The 19,914-nt window shown below is 39.1% G+C and overlaps 1 protein-coding gene and 1 long non-coding RNA gene across 4 annotated transcripts; one reads left to right on the top strand and one right to left on the bottom strand.

The window, feature by feature from the left end:
- Positions 1-261: 261 nt before the first annotated feature.
- LOC135113358 (uncharacterized) lies at positions 262-8,850 on the top strand. 3 transcript variants are annotated; one of them, XR_010274815.1, is made up of 5 exons: positions 262-563; positions 999-1,789; positions 4,631-6,839; positions 6,978-7,080; positions 7,457-8,850. It is a non-coding gene; the product is annotated as an uncharacterized LOC135113358 (long non-coding RNA). The 3 variants fall into 3 exon arrangements; XR_010274816.1 differs by lacking the exon at positions 999-1,789 and having other exon boundaries at positions 266-563; XR_010274814.1 differs by lacking the exon at positions 262-563 and having other exon boundaries at positions 597-1,789.
- Positions 3,513-18,492, bottom strand: LOC135113356 (zinc finger protein ZPR1-like). The gene is made up of 8 exons (XM_064028613.1): positions 18,319-18,492; positions 14,687-14,818; positions 14,074-14,323; positions 12,460-12,620; positions 11,009-11,368; positions 10,288-10,499; positions 7,448-7,577; positions 3,513-6,817 (listed from the first exon to the last, which is right to left on the bottom strand). The coding sequence occupies exons 2-8, from the start codon at positions 14,783-14,785 to the stop codon at positions 6,602-6,604; spliced, it is 1,428 nt and encodes a 475-aa protein (XP_063884683.1). The 5' UTR covers positions 14,786-14,818; positions 18,319-18,492; the 3' UTR covers positions 3,513-6,601.
- Between the last annotated feature and the right edge of the window lie 1,422 nt (positions 18,493-19,914).

Genomic DNA, 19,914 nt, shown 5'->3' with positions numbered 1-19,914 from the left:
ACTTTCGTCTTGTCCTTGCCCCCAAACCAATTCAGTCATTGTTAAGTGTATAGAAACAACCTACGCAATAAGTGGGGGCGGGGTAGTAATCAAGTGAAAGTTGTCGCAAACGTAGAGAGGAGTGGCGAGTGCGCCACAGTTTTCAATAAACCAATCATTTTCAAAGTAGACCGTGACGTCACGACCCAGGCGTGCTCCAGCCACTCAGAGAAGAGTCCAAGGAAGACATTTGTGCGCAGTGCGGGATCCACTCTGCACTGCTCACGCATTCAAAGGATAGCAAACGGAGAAGGTGCACTGTCTGCTGCACTGTGTGAAGATTGTGAATATCTGCCTTGTGAATATCTGCCTTACGACATCATCAAGCCGTGTTACAAGAATAATTAAGCCGGCATAGAGTTGCTAGTGAATAACGGTGCCCTTCCAGCCATAGCAATATGTCCTCATTGTGGAAAGAAGTTTGATTAACGACGAAAATCGTTCATTTTATTGTTCGGGTACGAACGCCAACCAGGGGACGGAGGAGCCTCGCCGGTACTAGTACAGTGTAGCGCAGTACAACGGTACGTTCCTTTCCTGGACTCAACTGTAGCCTTGGCAAGTCATTTGTTCTATAAACGACTAATTGGACAATTATTTCCGTCGCCGTAGGACAATACAGAACCTTGAAATGAGCTTCGAACATGTGTTTTAGATTCATTGAAGATATTGCTCGTGATGACACGGCTTATACTTTTATGCAGCAACGTCACTGCATAAGACGTACAACCCCTGATTCATTTATTTGTTTATTTATTTATTTATTTATTTATTTATTTATTATGTGCCAGATAAAGAAGCAACTACACTGCTTCCCATTATTCAACATGTTCGTCCTGGATCCATGATCCACACTGATGGTTGGGCCTCTTACAATGGCATTGCTGGAATGAATGTACAGCCAGCATACATCATCACACTGTCAACCATTCAGTCAATTTTTGTTGATCCTGTTACAGGTGCATGTACGAATCAGAAAATTATTGGAGGAAAGCCAAACAGAAGTTTAAAGTAATAGGTATGTGACATGCAACGAGATTTTGTTGATAGCCATCTGGATGAACCAGTGGAGAGGAAGATTTGGGATGACTGAAATATATGCCTTTAACAGTATTTTACTCCACATTAGTCAGTGGTATCCAACTCGGCCTAATTATGTCACGATACCCTTCTCACAACGTAAAAGTGATCATATCTCGCATGGAGAGAGAAAGAGAGGACACGCACACACGATGCATGTCTAGAGGACGTCAAAATTGATGTCAACGAAACACTGGTAACCAGGAGGAAATGTAAGTGGGCGTAATACCCAATAGATACTGGCTGCTCGAGGGCACTGAACGAGACTCGAAAATTCGTGATGCCTCTTTTAAGGAACGACGGTGCAGTACTTCCCAGCAACAAGGACAACGTGAGTCCTTTCATAAAAAAAAAAAAAAAAATAAAAAAAAAAAAAAAAAAAAAAAAAAAAAAACCAAGCCTGGGTCGGTTATCTACAGCAACTGTTTGGAGGCTTACAATACTGAACAGGAAGAATTCATCCATCTGTCCACAAACCACAATGGCAACCTGGTTTGTCTTGATAATCGCGTAGTTTACACATCGAAACTGCGAAGTTATATCCTCGAAGCTCCAGTGCACTGCCTCCCAGACGGCGCAGCTGTGCCATAACCAAACCACTCGACCACAGGGGCAAAGGATCTCTGGGATGGCAGCCACGTGCTACACCAGTGGACTCCTGCACATTGAGGTAATGTAGGTTATATTAATTTTAACTTTTATTTTCCTATTTGATCCTGTAGGTCTAGGTTGAGGTCAAAATTTACTTCATACACGTCTCATGTATTTTTCTTAGATTTTTGTCTGTTTTTTTTGTATAATAAAACCTGTCTCTAATTGACCTTTACCTATTTTCAGCCATTGTCTAACAATGTTTAAAAAATGCAATAATCCAGAGGGTTATGAAGGAGAGTAACTAAACCATAGGGGCCTCGGCTTCCCTGCACCTCCCCCCCAAAGGGCACTGACCTAAATGGCCATCATCAAACCCAGTAAACCTAAGCAGGACTTTTCCTTTTCGACTTAACAAGAATACTGACACAAACAGAATGTAATCAGAACAAACATTAGACTATATATATATATATATATATATATATATATATATATATATATATATATATATATATATATATATATATATATATATATATATATATATATAAGTAGGAAGGTAGATGGATACTGAGATAGCTTTAGTGGTAGGTTCTGCATTTGTGAGTTCTGATAGAGGTAAGGTATGGGCTGTTATGTTTTAACAGGCAGGGGTAGACCACCTTTGCTGTCAAGCCCCGAGGCAAAATTTTCAAGTGATGTGTAGGTGACACTGATGTGACTAGTGTAATGTGATGTGGGGATGAGACCTTTCTCTCGGGCTAATATTTGAAGGAATGCTTGTAAATCTATGTACTACATAGGAGTCTTATCTCAGGAGAATGTTAGGCTAGTATATTGATAAATTATCTGTACTAGATCTTTGTTGAATACTGTATACATTTATGGATAAATAATGATTAATTTCAAATAAGTACTATTTTATTATTTTGCATATCAAGATTTACTCCAATCTGGCAATAAGATAAGGTTAATAATTTCATGCACACCTTTTACAGATTTGAGATGAATGCATTTTACATCACCTTCAGTCAAGTTACAAAATTAACCTGAAATAAATACCTGGTTTGTTTGGACCTACAACTTAGGGCAGTCACTCCTGAATAAAATTAACTTAAATGCAGTCTGCTCAAATGCTTATTCTTTGTAACTTCCTTAAAAAAAGAGAGAAAAGCAGCTATTTGCTCCTATCCACACACCTCATCCTTGCACATTAATCTCTCTCTCTCTCTCTCTCTGCTCATATCTTCACACATTTCCTTCACCAAACCATCATTGCTGCATTTCATCATTATCACAATTCCTTTCCTCTCCTACATACCACACCTATCATACATACCTCTTTTATATACTGTTCACCAGACTCTTATTAGAAGCATCTCTCAGTAACTCATTTCACTTCTTAAGACCTTGACTTTCAGACACCATGGCTTATATTCCATATTCAGATTTCACTGCATGTGTGATTGTGCTTTCTTATGGTTTCTTTGAAAGCATAAACTGTGATGCAAGTTTAGAAAGTGATTTCTTAGAAAACCCATGATATTGAAAGCATTGATTGAACAGTTCAGACCTTGTAGTCATGTTTTTGTTGGGTGAAATAGGCTAAGGTTACCCAAATTAAGTAGTTATACTCACTAACTGCTGAAAGGTCATGGAGAGAGAGAGAGAGAGAGAGAGAGAGAGAGAGAGAGAAATTTAGCAGGGCAAAGTATCAGTTGTGGGATGAGAAGCATGGACAGTTGTGGGCATGCAAGTAAATTAGCTAGTAGGTGTGTGTTTGCACTTAATGAATGAAATTGTATGAGACATGAATTTATTACTGACCATGATACATGAATGACATTATATATTTCATAGAACAGATAAACAACAAATATACATAACAGATGTGAATGAATGCTTTTTCCTTTCTGGTTGTGATATAATGGCTAGATGACTACTGAAGCATGATACTCTGAGGTACATAAAACATAATTCTGGCGTATTTGGTGGTTGTGTCGTAGGCGTGTGTACATTAGAAGTATAACCAGGGCTCATATTCTTTAAATGCTTGGTGCTTTCATCAAGACTGCTTTTAAAGACCACAGAGATTATTAGTCAGATTCTCACATTTTTTTAAATTGATGATGCAGAATCCTTGTTTAACTATCACTAGAATCATTAAAACATACTGGAAAACCCCAGTAACTTTCACTACAGCCTGTTAAAAGTAGTTTTAAGAGAAGACTCCAAAACATTTTAGAATATGGTCCTAGAATGCATAATGAGACCATGGCTTAGTGAACACTGGACAGGAAGCACCAGGCAGAGGATGGTTTAATGAATATACTCAACACAAATCAAATATCTGAATGTGGTGATGAGAGGAAACTCAAGACTGGAACAGAAGTATTTTATTCTATTAAGATTTTAACTGTTGTCTTCTGAGAAACTAGCAGTTAAAAAGTGGTACTCTGCTTCATCATTTCCTCTCACCACCATATTGCAATTATTTGTCTTGCCCACACAAATCAAGTAATGTCTCACTTCAAAGATTAAAGCAGCTGTTAATGTTAAGCTTCTTTCAAGCATCATACATGGGGATCATTAGTTCAGGGTGACAGTGGTGCCAAGAACACTGCCCCAACTCTGTGCTACATGACAAAGGAAACCAAGAATCTCATATTATCTATCTAAGAACTTTAATCCTATTCTTGACTTCATCTTGAATCTGAGGGTCAGATTATCAAGTGAAACTTTTCTCTTCCACCAATCACAGTCTGCAAGGAACAATCATCTCAGCAAGTTATTGAATTAGTACTAAGTTCAAGGTTCTTCAGGGAATGCATTGTTTAATAATAGGAGGATAAACATCTTGATGTCTTGTTTACAGATAAGTCAATCTCTACACACTGCTCATTTTTCATGGTTTCAGAAATGAGCTACATCTCAGCAGAGGCTTACAAGTGGCATCATGAAATCACCAGTGAACCAACAGCCACCTGTGGATTATGAGTTACTGAGCTACACATGATGCTACTTGGCAAATGTTTGGTTTGTATGATATTGTATATACAATGTTAAGGAACATTGGTGAGGGTGCCGCATAAACTGTTCTTTCTTATAACCTAGAATTTCTAGCTCATGCAAGTTTTGAGAGTCAGGAGTAAGAGTAAGTAAGCTGCAATTAGGAAGTAGGAGTTACAAGAAAGCAAGTCAGAGTTAGGAGGTTGGAGTTACAAGGAAGCAGTATATCAAAAAGTACGACCCAACCACCAACATGGTGTAGCTTTTTAGTGATGTTGCACTTCATATCAAAACTTGAAAAGGAATAACTTTTATTTAATGCACACCTATTTTAATTTTCACATTGACAATAAGTGCCTTCATAAAATACAGTGGTGTTGAGGCTCTTGCGGAGGAGTTGTCAACATTTCCCTCCCATTGAATTTTGAACTGGATTTTTGTTAGTTGACACAATTGCAATACTAAGTCATAGTCATTTAATGTCTGTGACTTGTGGTGTGGCATTCCTTTACTGTAATTGTCACTGTTTCACTGTAACATTGACACATCAGTAAGTTATTCCTTCTTGTGAACACTTCTTAATGGACTCGACTTCTTCAAGACAGAAGAGCTTCTATATATTGCTCTTATAACGTGCTATACTGTCAAGTCAAGATGTTCCTTCAGCTTGAGTACAACATAACTGATTGAAAAGAATATCACACAAGAAATCATTAAAGTCAATTAAATCTTCCCAAATTCAAGATCAAAATCAAGATATCTGTGCAGTAAGATTTTTATTTATTTATTTATTTATTTTATTTATTTATTTTTGAGAAATTAAAGTGCCACTTGTTTTAAGCTTTAGAAATTAACTAAGAATGCAGTATAGAAATGTTTTGATGTCAATATTTTTATTTATCTATTTAATCAAGCAATCTTTATATTTCATATGTTCCATGACAAAATCTCAGGATTGTAACAGGTGAGTGTGTGGCCGTCTTGATAAAGTCAGTGGGCAGTGATGTAATAAGTGTGATCTTACTAGATTCTGCTTGACTGAGTCACAACCATACAAGTTTTTAAGTTATGTAGCAATGCATAGACATACTTTTGTAGAGATGTCAGCCTGGTACAAAGATAGAAGATAATTAAAGGCTGGTTGATGTATAGGAGAGCCTATTAGGGGAAAACCGGACATCAGCGAACAGCAGTGAAGGACTAACAACCCTTTTCTTCAAATGATGGCAGGAAGTGTGTAACTGTTGGGTGTACCAACCACTTCATAATCAGTGTGTGGCTCCAGTACCAAAGTAGAGATAGGGAAAAAATAAATAAAATCATGAGCTAGAATAGTTTCAAATGGTGACATATATGAATATTTTGAAATTATTTGAGAGCTTAAATAGAAATTGATTCAGCACAGTCATATGTTACCAGTGTTTAGTATTAAACTTATCTGACTGCTAGGCCAGAAAATACAAGTTTTGGGTATTACTTGCAATATTAATAATTGAAACTCTGCATTCAAGAATACATAGGCATTCCTTTAACAAGATCACCCTTCTATTTTTAGATCTGCACACGCTAGAGAATAAAGGTGCTTTATGAGTAACAGTGTTTAATGTGTGCACTGTAAATCTGATGACCTATGTCTGACTTGCCAACTGATTTACTTAAACTAATCCTCGTGTCCATTTATGTCACTTTTCTTACCATATTTAATTCTCTATCTCGCTCCCTAAATAATCTGTCCCCTCACCAAGAATACACACAGCCATCACGTCCATATCACTCGTCACACAGACATTCCTCCCTCCCACAGCCTGTACACATTCACCCTTTTCCTCTCCTCACACTGCTCTCTCCCTTCCCACTCCAAACAGGCCTCCAGAGAGCATCATGAGGCCTGTGGAGGGGCTATCACTGCGGCCTCCTCCTCATAGTTCTCCGTTTTCATATCGTTGAGGCCGAGCTCTTCGTTCTGTTCATGTGTGCGTTCGTACTCCTCAATGGTCATTTGAGGGTCGTCGTCTGGGGCATACAGGTTCTGCAGGTAGTTGTTCCCAGCTGGGTCATCCATGATGAAGGTGACCTCTCTCTTGCCTTTGATCACCTAGGTGTGGAGACAAGGAAGGGTAAGGCTTAAGTAATTTTTATTTGACATGCCGCTTGTAACTTGTCTTGAATTTATTAATAAGCATGTGTTTTGTGAGGAAGTAAATGTGAATGCATGTAGATTTACAGACAATTAACTATCTTCTAACTCCTTACAGGTGACAGCTTGCTACATTGATATCTTGGGAGTAGCCAGTTTACTATGTACCTAGAGATTCACAAGCATTCCCTCTCACCTCAACCTCTTGGCTGTAATGGAGAGTATGCATCTACACAGCATGAGACCGTTGTGAACAATAGTTACATACAATATTGCTTACAACAACTACAAACAACTACAGCTCACAATATATTATTTACAAATCATACTAATTTACTGTAGCCCTTTACATATAAATTCTCTCTCTCTCTCTCTCACACACACACACACACACACATCCTAAGTCTGGCTCCATGCATCGTTCATAAACCACAATGCTGGTGATGGGGGGGGGGACACTTCACTACAAGGGAGATGCATATACAAGAACATGTACATTTAGACCTTGAGAAGAATACAAAATAAAGTAAGTTTCATGGACTACTTTACTACATCCCTGCATTTATAACACAAATAATAGACCCTTACATCATCCAGGCCGTAGAGGACATTATCAAGGATCTCCTGGTTGTCCTTCCTGGATGCGTCCCCGGCCAAGAAGGGATTGCTCTCCAGGTCCTCCTTGATGTCCTTAAGCAAGCCCTCCAGTGTGGTGAATCTGCAGTGCAACTCAGTAAAAACATACAAGAAATGCAAAAGTTATGTATCTCTCTTGTTTGTACTTTGTGTGTATGTGTTGTATTGATGAAGAGTTGTTGGATAGAGTTGTTTACCAGTTATATAGTAGTAGTAATGGGTAAGACGATAGTAGTAGATCTCTCGTTTTTACTGCATATTGTGTGTGTGTGTGTGCATTGATGGAGACTTGTTGGATAGGACAGTCATTTACCAGTCCTGTGTTATAATAGTAATAGATAAGATAGTTGTAAAAGTGATTCATTCATTCACACCTGTTTATATTTGCAGAAGTCAGGTAAATTCCACTACTGGACGATTATTTTTGTTACCAAGATGATATAGTGAAAGCTGCAGTGATGAGGATGGACAGATATAGTGAAAGCTGCAGTGATGAGGATGGACAGAGCAAGAATAACATTGTAAGAAGATACAGAAGAGAAAAAAATCAGGATACACAAACTGAAAGAAGGAATGAAGGACAAGAATGGTGGACGTGAACATTTATGGAAGACAAGGTGGACGGACTGCATAACAGATGAATTGAGCATGAGAGGCTTGAGCTGAGGAGAGATGACAGACCCTTGTGGATGAAAGTGGAGAGGTTAAGGGACCAAATATGAATGTGAAAAGATGCACAAGAACATAAATGATCACCACACCATAGGTTATTCATAGGGATTACCTTCTCTCACCACAGCCACCTAGATAAAAATGCCTATGTGAGTGTACATGCTCTCTCTCTCTCTCTCTCTCTCTCTCTCTCTCTCTCTCTCTCTCTCTCTCTCTCTCTCTCTCTCTCTCTCTCTCTCTCTCTCTCTCTCACACACACACCACAGACCCACAGTATGTCCCCACAGTATGTTTATGACCCACAGTATGTCCCCCACAGTCACTCTCTCTCTCTCTCTCTCTCTCTCTCTCTCTCTCTCACACACACACACACCACAGACCCACAGTATGTCCCCCACAGTATGTTTATGAACCACAGTCACTTATCATGGTCTCTCTCTCTCTCTCTCTCTCTCTCTCTCTCTCTCTCTCTCTCTCTCTCTCTCTCTCTCTCTCTCCACAGCTCATAGACTCACAGCATGTCTCCTACAGTATGTTGCATGAACCACAGCTTCTCCACCTGAGAGATCCTTACAATCATTGCTAATATTTTATGTGAATGAATTAATTATACGAGTTACCATACATGTGATAATAAACTGCTATCCTGTAGCCAAACATAAACCTTTGAATAAACCTAAGAATGTGTGCAGAATCTTTGAAGACTAGAAATAGATAAACAAGTGAGGTGGGAAAAATAATGCAAAATAAAAGTAAGAATACATGAAGCCAGAATATATAGTTATAAATATGAAGAAGGAATGTGGAAGGAAACTGAAGAGCAGGTGTGACTTAATGAATGACAGCTTTCAGTTACTGTAGACAAGAGGAAATATTTGTGGGACATGGGATTTGGAAGTGAAATTTATATTACAAATGACGCCAGTAAAGTGTTGGATATTAAACAAATCTAAGGAAATTCTGACTAGACTGAAAAGTAAAAAATGCATTGTAACTTGAGACAGGAAGACAATAAATACTATCCCTGTTTATTAAAAAGAAAAGGGATGAAGATATTTTGTCTTCCAGTCTTGTCTATAGCAATGAATCTTTTCTGGGAGACATTTAGAAATCAGAAAGGAAGTGAAATTAAAAGTCCTTGAAAGAAATAGCAACAAGATCCTGACATATACTGTATAAAAAAAACCTGGGTAAACACACACACTTTTAAGATCTGCAGGAGAGCAATTTCAATGTAACAAATATGTTGTCATTCCAATAAGAGATGAACATGGAAAAACTTGAATGGTGAAACAGTGAAATCATTCTTACACAAACTGAAAATAGAACAGTAAACAGCAACAAACACACACCTACTTACTGCCTATGAGGACTGAAAATAGTAGAGAACATAGTAAACAAAACATACTTCCCACCAATTAGAACTGACAATAGTACAGACTGGAGTGTTCTGTAACTGCAAAATCAGTGCCAGAGGAAAAGGTAAAGTTTTTCAAGTCGGTGATGAGGCCAGCAATGATACGGTGCTGAATCATGGCCAATAAAGAAATCACAGGGAGAGAAGTTGGAGGCTGCCAAGATGAGAATGTTAAGGTGGATGTTTGGGGTGACAAAGAAAAAAGTGAGAAATGATTTAGGAAGAACAGCCAAAGTAACACAATCACAAAGAATGCAATGGTTTGGTCATGTTAAAAGAAGAGAGGAACAGTATGTCGACAGAAGACTAGACATGGAGGTGGAAGCAAGACGACGATGAGGTAGGTTGAAGAAACAATGGAGAGATTGCAGAAGAGAGGACCTGAGGGAGAAAGGGTTGCATGGAGATGGCGGCTGAAGACAGACCCTTATGGAGAAGACTACCAAGGAACAGCAGCTCCCACATGAACATGGGAGCTGCAGGAGAACAGTACAGAATATAATAAACAAAATTACAGATACAGAACATAGTAAACAAAATGACAGTGATAAACAAACACTTGCTTCCCACCAATGAGGACTGAATAGCAGAAAACACAGTAAACAAATTTCTAAAAAAAGCAACCCTATATGAATATGGAAAATGCCAACAGAGGAAGAAGAAAGATGAATGAACAAAATGATGCTGGTAAACAAACACTTACTTCCCGCCAATGAGTCCGCCCCCCACCACCAGGTCCAGCTCAGGGATGCTCAGGTCGCAGGTCTCACTCTTCAGTACATCCCTGGCCAGGTCGTATGGTTCTTTGATCTGGAGAGTGATACGGCGGCCGAACTTCTCCACTCCACCACCACTTTTCACTTCGTTGCTGCGGTTCCCACATCCCTCACAGGTCATGGCCATGATGATCACCTCCTGTGTGTGTGGGTGTGGGTGGGTGGTTATCAGGGGGGTCTGTGTGTGTGCTGGGTCAGATCACTGGGGGATTGTTTGTCTTTAACCAATCAGTCAGCCAAGTCTTTATCTCTCTTATATACATGCCTCTCTCTCTCTCTCTCTAATTTATTCTTCCTCTTTGTTCTTTAATTTTTATTTACTACCATAACTTATCTCCTCCTCCAATACAATTTTGCCCTTTAACAAAACACACACACACACACACACACACACACACACACACACACCATCACCCTCTTCTACTACTTGACACAATACCATCTTCCCATTCCCTCTGCCATTATCAACACCATAATACCTAAGCACTACACCAACAAGAAGCAACAACTCTTGGCAGACACTCACCCTGAAGTGGAATACCTTGGTGACCTTTACATTTGGAGTGTCATCTCCCCACTTCTAACACCAACAACCCCAATTACTGCATTACTGAGGAGCAGGAACCCAAGACACACTCACACACTCACCTTGAAATGCGGTATCTTGGTGACCTTCATGTTGGTGCTGGCTGGCCGGGAGCAGCGGTCACACAGTGTTGAGAACACTAGCACCTCGTCCTTGATGCTCTCCGGGTCGTCCTTGAGGCTCTCTGGGTCATCCTTGGCCTCGCTGGTAGTCTCCTCTGTCAAGGATAGCTCACTTTCCTCCTCCTCCGCATCTGGTGTCCTGTCAGTCTCTGCATTCTCCTCCACATTCTCCTCTTCGTCAGTGATGCCCAGAATTTCGTTCTGCTCTTTGGTTCGCTTGTAGAGTGTTCTCTTCAGCTGTGGATCCTCCTTGAGGGTTTTAGGATTCTCCACAAAGCTGTTCCCAGTGGGGTCATCAATCTGTAAGGATCAGGGTAGGCTTTACTGGTGAGTGCATCAAGAAGTAATACATTTTTTCTTTGTAACTTGGCTGTTTGGTTTAAGTGTACTAATTAACTTGAATTACTTAAAACTATGTAGGTGCAGTATAAAAGAACATCTAGTTACAGAATAAAGAAAAAAAAGAGGCTAGTATTAAAAGAAAAACTAGCAACTGAGTAAGGAGAAACCTCAATACAGTATCAAAGGAAAACTAGATGCAGAATGAAAAGAAAAATTAGGTAGCTGCAGAATAAAAAGTAATCAAAAAATTATCACAGAAAACTCTTGTTGAACTAACCCTTGTCTCTAGAAATGTTGACAATGCGAAAAAAAATCAGCTCAAGGCCAAGAATGGAGAAAATACAAACAGATGGTATAGCGGACCCAGGTTTCTTTAAAAAATCACAGCTGATGTCCCTTTACGGCTCAACCAGTGACTAAAAATCTGAGCAGTGCAAGTCAATTTTACTCAGAAAGGGCAGAACCTATTAGTGACTGGTCAGGACTGGTCAAATTGTCACAGCAAAATGCACCTTACTTTGTAGAAGTGAGGCAGCAAAAAAAAAAGATTAATTTGCTGGAAAAGTAGTGGAAATCGCAATATGTTGGGATTAGATTGGTCTTATGACAACTATACTCACTCCACTTTCTAAGAAAAGGCAATTATGTAGTTGATGGATTTCTTTTACTGTATTTGATATCTCATGAAACAAATGTTTTACACAGAAGGAGAGAGAGAGAGAGAGAGAGAGAGAGAGAGAGAGAGAGAGAGAGAGAGAGAGAGAGAGAGAGAGAGAGAGAGAGAGAGAGAGAGAGAGAGAGAGAGAGAGAGAGAGAGAGAGAGAGAGAGAGAATACCAATAGGAGCAACTTCTGAGAGGCAGACAAACAAGGCGATGAATGAAAGAGAGTTACATAGATACCCAGGCCATAACAGACATTGTGGTCCTCATGAGGTGACCGACCAAGGACTACTATGGTGACAGTAGGAGAAAAGAAGAGCAGAGAGACAGAGGGAAAGAGCACACAAATAAGAGCAACTTTTCTGTAGGCAAGTAAAGCCACACGCACTATGATGGTGAAGTGTTGGCCGGGCGTGAGGAGTCGTTCTATCTCATCGATGAAGTTCTCTATCCTGAGTGCCGTGTCGGGGTCCTCCAGGCGGCGCGCTGACTGGTCCTGGTTGAGTCCCTCCATGGTGCGCTGCAAGATGCCCTCCACCGTGGTTACCTCTGAGGCAATACAGCACGGGGTCAACACAACGTTACTGGTTATTCTTACAGTATTGTTGTTGTTGTTGTGGTCGTTATCGTTATTGTTACTGCTGGCTATTATTATTATTATTATTATTATTATCATTATTAATATTATTATTGTTAGCATTATTATTACTATTATTATCATTATTATTACTACAGGTTAGTCAGTTTTATTATCATTTTTATTATTATTATTATTATTATTATTATTATTATTATTATTATCATTATATTACTGTTGCTGTTGTTGTTATCATTACTAACATTCTTGTGTGTTATTATACATTAAATGACTCAGTCACATCAAGCACCATTTATTTATTTTGTCCCAAGGGTCCCATCAAAAATGTTCTAATTTAATGTGCCTAGTCATGTGATGCTTTCTTTATAGACAACCATATCATAGAAAGTAGATATATATAGCTAATAAAGTATCTGAGTTAAACTGAACAGTTATCAGTCATGTCATGATAAACTCTTGAGCAACAGGACACAGTAACCAGTTAGCAAAAGATTAATTAGCTGCTCTCATCAATCATGTCTTCAGAAAATCAGAGACAAGACAGCACAGTGTTACCACAAGATCACCTGGCTGCCCTCACGGTCAACAGTCGCATCTTAAAAAAAAACCTAGGACAACACACAGTCATCACAAAATTAGTTAGCTACACTCACAGGCAGTAGTTATGTCAACAAAAGATCCGGGACAACAAGGTATATGATCAACACAATATCACCTGGCTACCCTAACAGTCAACAGTCATGTCTTCAAAAATGTTGGGCAACAGAGCACAGGGTCAGCACAAGATTAGTTAGCTACTTTCACAGTCAACAGTCACATCATCAAATAATTATAATCTGGGGACAATACGGTACAAGGTCACCACAATATTGCCAGCTACCCCCTGCCAAGATTCAAGCCTTCAAACAACCTGGGGCACTAGGACATAGGGTCAATGTGACAGTATGTATATAAGTTCATTTTTTATAACTCGTAGGTTCAGCACTAAACTACCTATATTTGTCTATATTATGTTTAAGCTTCCACTTGGTGATCTTCCGTGGCATCTTTGTGTGATTATTTCCTCACTTTCATGTCCACAACTTTCCAAGTGAATCTCTTTGCTTGTTCCTGTGTTCCCTCCTTTTTTTTTTGACTGGGCATCTACGTGTGTGTGTGTGTGTGTGTGTGTGTGTGTGTGTGTGTGTGTGTGTGTGTGTGTGTGTGTGTGTGTGTGTGTGTGTGTGTGTGTGTGTGTGTGTGTGTGTGTGTGCATGGAAATAATATACATAAACTCAAAATAAAAATAAAAGCTACAAAATGACAGGAGCATTACACTTGACTCAATCCTGTAATCCTGAAAAAAAAAAAAAAAAAAAAAAAGACAACACAGCACAGCACCGCACAACACAACACAGCACTCACCTCCCTTCTCCTTGTTGGGGGGAATCTCCAGCTCCACTTCAGGTATACACACAGTTGCCTCACCAGACTTCACAATCTGGCGACTCAGATCCCTTTCGTCCCTCACCTGCAGCTGGTAATGCACTCCCTTCTCCTGCCACCGCCCCATCTGGCAGCCGGTGTTCTTCTCCCCACAGTGCTCACACTCAAAGGACGTCAGGATCACTTCCTTCAGATGTGGGATGCGGGTCATGAGTAGACGTGTAGTGCCCTGGTGACAGAGAGGCACTTGTAATTTAATGCTATCCTATGTTATAATACTTTCCTTATTATCTTAACTTAAAGGTATAAAAAAAAAAAAAAAAAAAAAATAATAATAATAATAATAATCATAAGAACATGACTAATCCTTTCTGTAACCTCTGAAAATAATTTTTAAGGGAAAACAAAGCATATGACGTTACTTTACCTCATCTTTTCATTTAACAATCACGTCAGTTGCTATGGATGTGGTTTATGTGCAGCATTATATTCAATACAAATAATACAAGCAAACTGCCTACTTTCTCTCCACCCACAATTTTTTCTCTCACACTTCTTCCATCCTTCTCTTAACCCTGACAGCTTGCCTCACCATCTTGTCACAGGACATGCACTGGCTAGAGATGACAGTCACTTGTGGGTCGTCAACCTCTGAGGCGAGGTCGACATACAGTGGCTGCAGCTCCTCCATCAAGCCTCACTCCTACTGGGCCGACTCTTGATGCTGGAATGGCAGTGAAGAATTTATTTGGTACTGGATGAATATAAGTGAGAATAGAAGAGACACTGCTATGAATTTATGTGAAAAGAAATGTAAGTTGACATATAACAGAATGATGACTGGTGCTACAATGACAGTGAGAAATCTAATACAGGATAAGTGTTGAGTGTGAATAAGAAACACTACTATGAGCTTATGTAAAAAGAAAAGATCTAAGTTGACAAATGAGTGATGAAAAAGGAAGACCTTAGACAGCAAAATACCACCTGCCAACACAGCATAACATGATGATGAAGGAAATTTCTACACTATATATATAACACCATTACATAACCTCCAACCTTAAGTGTATGAGAGTATCAAGGTGTGTGGCAGGGTCTCAGAGTCCAACACAATGAGATGCAATATTGACATATGGCCTGCAAAATATTGTGTGTGACTGGATTGTGCTGGTAAGAAGACAAGGGATGAAGATCTTTATTTCTCTACCATTTCGACATTGAGTCTTCCTGAGAGAATAGACAAGCAGGTAGTGATAAGACAGCTGGTCATGCACCCCTCCAAGTGGATCAGGGAACAGGCAGGATGGGAATTCACCACAATCCACTCATTGGTTCACAAGGATGGGAATTCATCCTACCATCACCACACTGGTTCACTCACTGATTCACAAAGTGTCAAAAATAAAAAAATATATAACACTCACTGGTTCACAAAGCTGGATTGGCATTAAAAAAACACTCAAATAAAAAAAAAAACGGCCTAAGTGTTTTTTTTATATTTAACATTTCAAAATTTATTTCTACATCATACTGATAAATTGTAAGGTTTATATATGTACATTTACATAAAAAAGTAAAAGTAATCATCTGACCCATTCAATTCCTGTATAGCAATAGTTAACACAGGCTTTGTCCATCACGACCAACTTGTATCAGCATGACCTGAACAAGTGTGTGTTCTTCATTAACAGAAAGTGTCAAAATCTTTCAAGATCTAACTCCCCTCGTGACTTTTGGCACCTAGCCAGAAACATCTCCAATAACTTTGCTTCTTAATTTTTCCTTCCTTTATTTCAACCAGATGGCACCACTGGCATCTCATCTATTTCTGAAGATGAACATGTCACTCAAACCTTTGCTAAAAACTCTACTTGGATGATTCAGGGGTTGTTCCTCCCTCTCCTCCACCCTCTGACTACTTCATGCTACCCATTAAAATCCTTTGCAGGGATGTTTTCCATGTCCTCACTGGCCTAAACCTTCATAGGTTTATGGACCTGATGGGGTCCCTCCTGTTGTTCTCTGAAACTGTTCCTCCATGCTTGCACTTACCTTTCCTTCTTGCTGGAAGCTTGCCTACATTCATCCTGTTCCTAAAAAGGGTGACAGTTCTAATCCCTCAAATTACCATCCTATTAATTTAATTTCCTGGCTATCTAAAGTTTTTGAATTTATCCTCAACAGGAAGATCCTTAAACATCTACCACTTCACAACCTTCTATTGGACTGCCAGTATGGGTTCCATAGAGGCTGCTCTACTAGTGATCTTCTGGCTTTCCTTACCGAGTCTTGGTCATCCTTTTTTAGAGATTTTGGTGAAACTTTTGCTGCTGCCTTAGACATATCAAAAGCTTTTAACAGAGTCTGGCACAAAGCTTTGATTTCCAAACTACCCTTCTACCTTCTATCCTTCTCTCTGTAACTTCATCTCAAGTTTCCTTTCTGATCATTCTATTGCTGCTGTGGTAGACAGTCACTGTTCTCCTAAATCTATTAAGAGTGGTGTTCCTCAGGGTTCTGTCCTGTCACCACTCTCTTCCTTTTATTCATCAATTATCTTCTAAGCCAAACTTCTTGTCCTATCCACTCCTACGCTGATGATACCACCCTGCATTTTCCCACATCTCTTCACAAATGTCCAAGCCTTCAGGAAGTAAACAGTTCTCGCAGGGAAGCCACCAAACACCTAACTTCTGATCTCTCTAAAAATTCTGATAGGGGAAGAGCAAACTTAGTATTGTTCAATGCCTCAAAAACTCAATTCCTCCATCTGTTAACTCGACACAACCTTCCAGACAACTATCCCCTCTTCTTCAATGACACTCATCTGTCTAAGTAAGTGTCTAATTCACACCTGAGACTCTGTCAGCATGCTAAGGTGTGGCTCTAAGTAACTAATTCATACCTGAGGCTCAGTCAGTGCACTAGGAAGGTGTGGCTCTATCTCAACACTCTCAAGGTTTCAGGGATACAATAATTTTTTTCCCTCATGTAAGAGAGGTTGTGTCCAAGGGAAAATAAATAAATAAATAAATAAATAAATAAATAAATAAATAAATAAATAAATAAATAAATAAATAAATAAATAAATAAATAAATACATAAATAAATAATAAAAAAAAGGCCCAATTAAGATGCCAATTCCAAAAGAATATCCACAGTTTTGAGAAGTGTATTAAACCTGACCCAACATTAGTAACACCTGAGGACTGAGGAGCAAATTCTTGACCTGAACCAACAAGACATCAACAAGAAGCTACAGTACTACAGAATTTCATCACATTAGAGACTGAAACATGGCAACATGACTGTGTGTTAGTGTTAAGATGTATCTGCTTCCTGCTTAAACCCACCACCACTGGCACCACTAACTGAACACCACAGCCACTTTCCTGCTGGGCATCACGGTGTTCATTTTCTGCTGTGCCATTCATCACCGTAATATTTTAGTTGAGTGGGAAAAAGGATTCAATACACTGCTATAAGACAGGACAACACTAAGAGTTTGAGGCATCACTGGGACCCCATAGTGTGGGACTTGTGCTACCCTCTATTCATCCCTCTGTGACAGGGTAACACTGCCACAATCTGGGTCTTGTTGGGAACTCTGCTGTAAGGAATTTGTGCACAGTTGCAGAGCGTGGGCAGCTCAACCTGTTCTAATTTTCCTCAGGTACCATTTTCTCCTCTCTGACCAAGCTCCAATATTTTTTTTTTTTGAGATAAATGTACTAATATCTATGAAACTGATAATCCAAAGTGGAATGAAACATTTTCTTTTCATCGATAAAAAAAAAAAAATAAAGAAAAAGTCAACACTGGAAATAAGAATGCACAAGTTTTTGCTCCAGAAACGTCAATTTCTTACATATGACTGCACATTAATGTAATTTTTCCCCTCGCTTGGATTCTGTCAACCAATCAGCAGCCATGGCCTTCTTCTCAGCCCGGGTGGAGGAGCACCCTGCGCCAAGTCATATGAAATACGATATACACGTTTGATCACTACACGCCACGCGCAAATTGACGTTAGCAGAAGCAATCAGATTATGACAGTGTATCATTAGACTGTAACAGAGTGTATGGCAGTGTATTAGACTGTAGAAGAGCGAACCAGGGTGTGATGCAATCCTGACACATAGTCTGCAAAATGTAAAAAAATTAATAAATAAATAATAATAATAATAAAAATAATACAACAAACCCCTCTCGTGTACTTACAACACTCGCTGCTCCTTGTGTCACGACCGCTGCCACCTCCTCACGACCTGACCCCGCTGCTGTCTGTGTGCTGGACGACTCTGGAACCCTGGAATCGGTGCCAAAATACTGCAAGGTGGAGCTCCAGCAGCGCCACTCACGCCAGACGACAGGATCTGCTGCTGCTGCTGCTGTACCTCATGTCCTCTTCACTTTTTACAACGGGTGAATTATATTTTTCTTCTTTAGTTGTTATTTCTTTGTGTTTTTCCTCTTTTTTTATATGTATTTCTTACTTTTATTTATTTTATTTGTTTTATTTATATTGGTGTTTTTTTTCATCATTTTTTTCCTGTTTGTACTTTCGTGTGTCTACCTGTTTCTTGAATATTCTTGTTTCTACCTACTTTTTTTTTTTGTTCATTTATATATATTTTCACTATTTCATTATTTTCCCCTTTATTTTCTAGTTATATCGATCAATCTCTCTCTCTCTCTCTCTCTCTCTCTCTCTCTCTCTCTCTCTCTCTCTCTCTCTCTCTCTCATATCTTCAAATTCCTATTAATTCCAACCTTCTTTCTGTTAAATCTCTCCCTTTTTCTTAATTCTCCCCACAGTTCGCTCCTCCAGCCTCCTTCCTTTCACTCCCTCGTAAGTCCATCATCCTGTTTCTCAATCTCCTTTTACCAATTCCAACCTCCTTCACAACTCCAGTCTCGGTAACTTTTTTTTTTTTTCCTCTTAACTCCAGGCTCTATCTTAAAAAGGGCATCCGGCATTAACAGGAATAACTTATCACAATAACTTCAAATAAAAGTTGTCACTCACCAATGCTAATAATTTGAGACTGTTTCCACGATTCTTCAAAGGTTCTTATAGACGTTCCTCTCACACTCATGATACAAAATCCTTGTTAAATTATCGCTTCCATACTAGAATCACGAAAATATTGTTGATAATCCTAATAACTATCATATCACCAAAGCCTTTTAGATGTTGAAACATGGTGCTGAAATGCTTGGGAATGTTAATATTAAGGGGCCCATACACGTCAAAAAAGCGTCAAAATTTTGCATCAAAATTTTGATGGAAAATTTGAATGTGTTTAGGACGTTTTGATGCCAAAAAAAAAAATAAATAAATAAAATAAAAAAAATTGAAGCAAAATTTTGATTGATCAAATCCGTTTGATATTTTTTGACGTGTCGTCAAATTTTTGATGCGTGTGTGGGCTCCTGTCAAAATTTTGATCAAACTGTTTGGTTCGCAGGTGACTGACAAGGAGTCAGGATCGCCATGTCTGCGAAGGAGGCCGAAAAGAATTTTTTTTATTGAAGTTTTAGGAGTGTATCGAATGATTATAGCAATCGTGCTAAGAAAGCCGAGGCCTATGACATTCTACTGCAGAAATATCGTGAACATTTTACTTCCGCCACATTAGAAGATCTGAAGAAAAAAATAAATAATCTGCGAACGAATTTTCGCAACGGACTTCGAAAAATGTCTTTTGACCATTTCCGACGTTTACCAATGCGAACACTAGTGCTATGGCCACTGATGCATCCATGTCGAAGATTTTTATTATACTGAATTTTGATGGGAAAAACGGCTAAACG

This window comes from Scylla paramamosain, chromosome 25, assembly GCF_035594125.1.
Source record: "Scylla paramamosain isolate STU-SP2022 chromosome 25, ASM3559412v1, whole genome shotgun sequence".
Lineage (NCBI taxonomy): Eukaryota > Metazoa > Arthropoda > Malacostraca > Decapoda > Portunidae > Scylla > Scylla paramamosain.
The sequence above is the reverse complement of the archived record's forward strand: the minus strand, read 5'-3'. Positions and strand labels throughout refer to the sequence as shown.